Source organism: Mycteria americana, chromosome 2 (genome assembly GCF_035582795.1).
Source record: "Mycteria americana isolate JAX WOST 10 ecotype Jacksonville Zoo and Gardens chromosome 2, USCA_MyAme_1.0, whole genome shotgun sequence".
Taxonomy (NCBI): domain Eukaryota; kingdom Metazoa; phylum Chordata; class Aves; order Ciconiiformes; family Ciconiidae; genus Mycteria; species Mycteria americana.
Window position 1 is genome coordinate 75,010,316 of NC_134366.1, and position 5,445 is coordinate 75,015,760.

Sequence of the window (5,445 nt, forward strand, 5' to 3'; positions counted from 1 at the left end):
AGGAGGCCACAGACACAAGCTGCCACCAGGGCAATTGCAATTACATGTTAGGGAAAGAAAAGCTTCACCATGAGGGTGGTCACACAGAAATGGGGCCTGGAGCAGTTGTGGAATCCCTGTTGTTGGAGATGTTCAGAATTCAACCTGGCAGGGCCCTGAGCAACCAGCTCCACGTTGGCCCTGTTGCGAGTAGGGGCTCAAACCTGATGATCTCCCGAAGTCCTGGGGATAAGAGGATGGCAGTATTGCATAACTTGCTATGCCTTTTCACCTGACCTTGTTCACTGGACTGCACTCAGTTGTAGACTCGCTACTTCACTTTTATTTCTGATCTAAGTTTTAGACAACTGCCTAAAAGGAAAAAAAAATTCCTTAACACCAACTATTTTCTTGAAGGACTGTCATTCTTTGGGGGAGTGTGATGAAATTACTGATTTGTATTTTATTTTAAAAGCAGCATTAGTATTTTGTTTCCATTTTAAAGATTGTCATTCTTAGAAAGAAATTAACATTTTTCAAGACCAGTGTCAGGTATAATGAAAATAATTTTGTGCAGGGAGTTAGCATTAGAGGAACAAATCACGTCCTTGGGATACAAACTTTGAACTGCTAATCCAAGTATGACAGGGTTAGGGGAAAGCAGTGAATCTTCCACACAGTAATGCTTTCACTGGTTCAGACCTACGTGTGTTACTGGTTGAAATAAACTTTCAAAGGGAGTGGGAATATTTTTTTTTTAAGTTGCCTGCAGTCAGAGTTCCACTAAATGAACATCTAACCCCCCATTCAAGAAGAACAATGTAGATAAGTGTTATCAGAATTTGTCGTTTGTATTTTAAATGTTTTGGCTATATAGTCAGGCTTGCACATGCTTATAGTGGTCTGTGCTAGTAGGAAGCTTTCGGGGCCACAGTCTTACAAAGTGTTCATACTGCAATTATTCAGTGAAAAGCATTAAGTGGTTCTCTGGTGATTTTTCTAGCTATTTTCAAATTATGGGCAGTGCTTCTAAACAATTACCATTTTAGCTTAAATTTCCTCTGGCTAAGGAAAATAATCTGATACAAGCTTATGAATTGCTTTGAAACCACTGACTATTATGGTATTGTCCAAATAGCAGCAAAGTTAGTACTTAGGGCTCAAAGAAGGCTGCAGAGCAGCACTTCTGAGGAATTGTCCAGCTGTAAGAATATACTACAATGAAATCTTAAATCAGTAACAAAAAAGTAGGTTTAGCCACTAGTTAAAGAAAAACCAAAACATGAGCATTGTGTGGATACTTTCCAGTTTTATTCTGCTGCCATAACATAGTCACACAGAAGAGTTGAAGTGTAACAGATCATGCTCTGCATTCAAATATTTTTGATAACATTTAAACAAATCTACTCAAAGAAAACATTCCCCAGTTCTTTATTTGCAGGGAATAAATTAAACACAAAAGAAAACACACATACATGCTTGAAATAAATTTTAACATAGGTATTAAAAAAAATTGGGGGGAACATTAATTAAAGAATGAAGTCTCAGAACCAGCCTGATGTTCTTATACATTTCAAATGAATGTAAATTAAAATGGAACATACTTATTTCATTTACTCCTCCAACTTAAGTGCAGCACAACACAGTTTAAGTGCCTCAGCACCAGAATAATATACAAATAATTAATAGACGAGGCCATTGGTAAATTTATCATTTGTTATCCTTTTTTTAATGCTATAAGAAGTGTGCAGCAGCTAAAGCCAAATGTGACAGTATTTGTTCATGTCCATCTCTATTCTCTAGAATAGAGCATTTATCTACCTGCAAAGTTGTAGATAGATTTAAAACCCCAAGTACAAATTAACAGGATGGAAGCATATGCCTAAAATCAAGCATGTTCACACAAACTCTGGACTGCAGAAATGGATGCTGAGCTCAACTTTCCAGACAGTTTCTACCTAAAATGTGATGTGTTTATATGTTGTTATAAGGCTGACTGAAGTTGTGACCAAGGTCAGCTGAAGCAGCCATTGAATATAATGTTTTGAGCTTGTAGTAATAAACTTCCCCACCTTCAGAAGCCCTTCTCCTAATAATTTTGTCATATATTGATAAAGAAACTTGGAACTCAAACATATGCAGCTCTCAATCTCTCTTAGTTATGCTATAAGTTGGCTTGTAATATATGAAATTAACAAAGTGCAAATGATTACCAAAAGCAAAATCTGATGTCTGATTATATTTCATCATCAGAGGATTTTGTCTTGCTTCTTATAGCCTTTAAATTACAATTTAATACTTGGGAATACTTTAAAACTGTACATACTAGCATTTATGTAGAGGAAAATTATGAACAGTTAAAATTTTCCTATTAATCCATATAATTCAGCTTTAAGAACCAGAACAGAATATATATCTGAAAAACATCTAGTTATATAAACATCTTCACCTTGTAAATTAGAGATTAAATAAAGGTATTTAACAATATCATAGCTACTCTAAAACCAAAATATTAGGTATTTAAAAAGAAGAATTGCGTTTATTCAGTAGGATTTTTCTTAAGGTTGCTTGTTTTTTTTTCCAAGGATACAGCTTTACGGAAATAAGCACTGTAACTCAAAAAAAGTTTGCTGTGTCATTCTTAAATGAAGAGACGGAAAAAAAAAAAAGAGCCAATGCATGCGAAGGGGGGGGGGGGGGGGGGGGGGGAGAGAATAAGTGCTTACTTTCCTTCCAGAAATCATGAGGTCTATGCAGTAGAGTTACTGGGAAGGTGTGGGGGAAAAGATCTAAAAGTTGGTTTTAATTTTTTTTCATTAATACCATTTTGGTGGAACAGTATTACAACAGATATCCTGGTTGTGTCTGTCTTTTCTACTGAAAAATATTTTATTTTCTTCCCTCTCGCATGGAAAAGCTATTAGATAGCTGCTTAGCCCTTACTGAATTACTCCCTCAAGTTGTTTTTAATAATACTTAAGCAATAAAAGAAAAAAAAAACTTCAAGTCAAAGTGCAAGCCACCTTGTTTCAGCCCTTCAAAAAAGTGATATTTTTCCTCATTCATCTTCACTTATTTTTTAAATATAGAAGCTGAATGAGCCATTAGGAACTTACAGTCCTTCACCCCCCACTGTGCACTCATATCAGTAGATAGTTCCTCTACTCAGCCCAAATGAATTGGAAGTTTGTTTTCAAAATAATCATATACTATATAGAAATATAGTATTTTTAAGCTGTCCTGTTTCTACATGATCAGAAGCACTGAGCAAATCTGAACTTAGCCTATTATTGTAACAAGAACTTCTCTGAGTAAGTAGCAGAGAGAATATTCCAAAGTCTTTTAAAGTAATGTAAAAGTTAATTTTTCAAGTTTTTATTAGCTACAATAACCTTTCTATGATTGCACTGTAAACTGTTCCAGCCATCTCATTTAAAGGAACAAACTTGATATTCCAAAGCCCACTTAGTGGAGGCTAGGAATATGAAAAATATTATAGAAAAGGTTATTGATTGCAAGTGGAAAGAATGATAGTTGAGTTCCTTCCTACAATAATTCTAGAATTTGTCTAGGCTATTCAGGCTTTTGGGAGCAAGTTTGAACTCCTATGAGCATAATCAACCTGAGAAGCAAAGTTAGTGGAAAATTCCCATCCTCATTACTAACTGGCAGCATTTTTAATGCTGTATGTTAACTTAATCTTGTTTTAATCTGACCTTCTGAAATGAAGGTTTACGATAGCATGACTTGAGCCATACAGAAGAGGACTCTCAACAAAAGTTCTGTTAGTTAAGCTGTGGCCAGGGTCTCCAACGTCACTCTTGCTAGTAATACCTTAGCTGGAAAAAAAACCCCAACAATATGTATCATCAGGGCTTAAAAGAGGGGTGGGGGAGAAAGAGGAAAAGGAAGAAGAAGATTTTATCTTCAGGTACCATATACTATTTAAGTACCACTTAGGAAAAAGGCAGCAAATAGGAAACTTGAAGATAGTTTTACCCACAGAAAACAATTAAAAATATATCTATAAACACAAAATTTCAGTACTTAAAATGCTGCTATTTTGCTTGCTTCTCGAACCCCACTCAAGTAAGCTCCTGTAACGGTCTGAGGAAAGTGCCTATTTGTGGCCTGTATTTAAAAAAAAAAAAAAAAAAAGGTGAATTGTTTCTAAAACTATTATAACAGATAGAATTTCAGTTTAAGATTAGTTTTGTTTTCCTTAAGCATACACCAACATTTTTAAAAGCCATGGAAAACTTAGAAAGAATTTAGGAAGAAATATTTAAGATCTTTAGCAACTTCAAAATTTGCAAGCAAGTCAACTAGCGAAATTAGTAGTCTGTTTTGCCATCTGCACTTTAGTGGGGTAGGTAAGTTCTGTTCCAGTATAGAATGCACCTGTACCATCAGCAGCATGTGTTTGTTGTTACCCACAAATGGGGTAACAGAAAGACAATTTGACTAAAAATACAAGTGGATTGTATAGTCTTGTCATGCACTTACTGGTTAGGCAGTTCACTCCTGACCTGACATATGTGGCAGACTTTCCATGCCCGATAATAATATGAATAAAGAAGATTTTGTGTCAAAATCAAGAAACATTAGCATATTTGTGCAACAGAATATTTATCTGCTACCTCTGGATTAATGGTGGTGGTTAGCAAAAGATGATCTTTCATAAGAAACAGTTTCCCAATAACCTTAATCAACAGTAACAAAGATACTTACCTCACCAGCAAAAAAAATTTTTCCTTGTATGTCTTCAGCTATAATGTCATAAGCTTCACCGCTGCCACCTGTTTTTACAAAGCTATATGCCATCTGGAGCCAAGGGTCTTTGCTCCATCGAGTAACAAAAAACTTCACTGGGTCAGGAACCTCCTGCGTAATCAAAATAAAAGTTATGCACTGCAAAGAAAAGCTCATAATTGCATAGCTTTTTCTCATAAGCAGTTTATTGTAATCTTTAGAGTATGTACTATTATTATGACACAGATTAGATCACATTCCAGAATTAAATTCCAATTTTCTTTGTTATACTACTAACCACAAAGATAATTTTGTTTGCTAGACTTGCCTGATGTCTGAAACATCACAGTGGCACTGTTTTGAATGCAACAAATCTGGATATTGTAATATACCTAGAACTACATATGAGAAAAAAAAATTCTCCTCAAAATACAGATATACTCTTGCAAACAGGTAAGATACCAATATCAACATCATTCAACATGTTTGTATGTATAATGTAAGCACTTCCCATCTTGGTAAGGCATGATGCTTTGCTTCTTCTAGCTTGTTAAATCTCGAAATGTGATCTTCATTTTGGAGATAATTTTATTCCAGTGGAGAAATAACATTATTTATCTAAGATCAGAAAATGAGCTGCCTTGAAAACTAGGTTCAGGGAGAAAACAAAAAACAGAAAGTCAGAGTGTCTGTAGCTAAGCCATGACAGTAACG

At 35.1% G+C, this 5,445-nt stretch overlaps 1 protein-coding gene across 6 annotated transcripts in view; it reads right to left on the minus strand.

The window, feature by feature from the left end:
• Window positions 1–1,252: 1,252 nt before the first annotated feature.
• The window catches only part of KDM1B (lysine demethylase 1B), a 29,191-nt gene continuing 24,998 nt past the window's right edge, over window positions 1,253–5,445 (minus strand). For all 6 annotated transcript variants that reach the window (XM_075493777.1, XM_075493774.1, XM_075493776.1 and 3 more), the window contains 2 exons: window positions 4,711–4,863; window positions 1,253–4,110 (listed from right to left, as the gene is read on the minus strand). In XM_075493777.1, coding sequence (XP_075349892.1) covers window positions 4,027–4,110; window positions 4,711–4,863 — 237 coding nt within the window. In that variant the 3' untranslated portion in view covers window positions 1,253–4,026. The remainder of the gene's footprint in view (window positions 4,111–4,710; window positions 4,864–5,445) is intronic.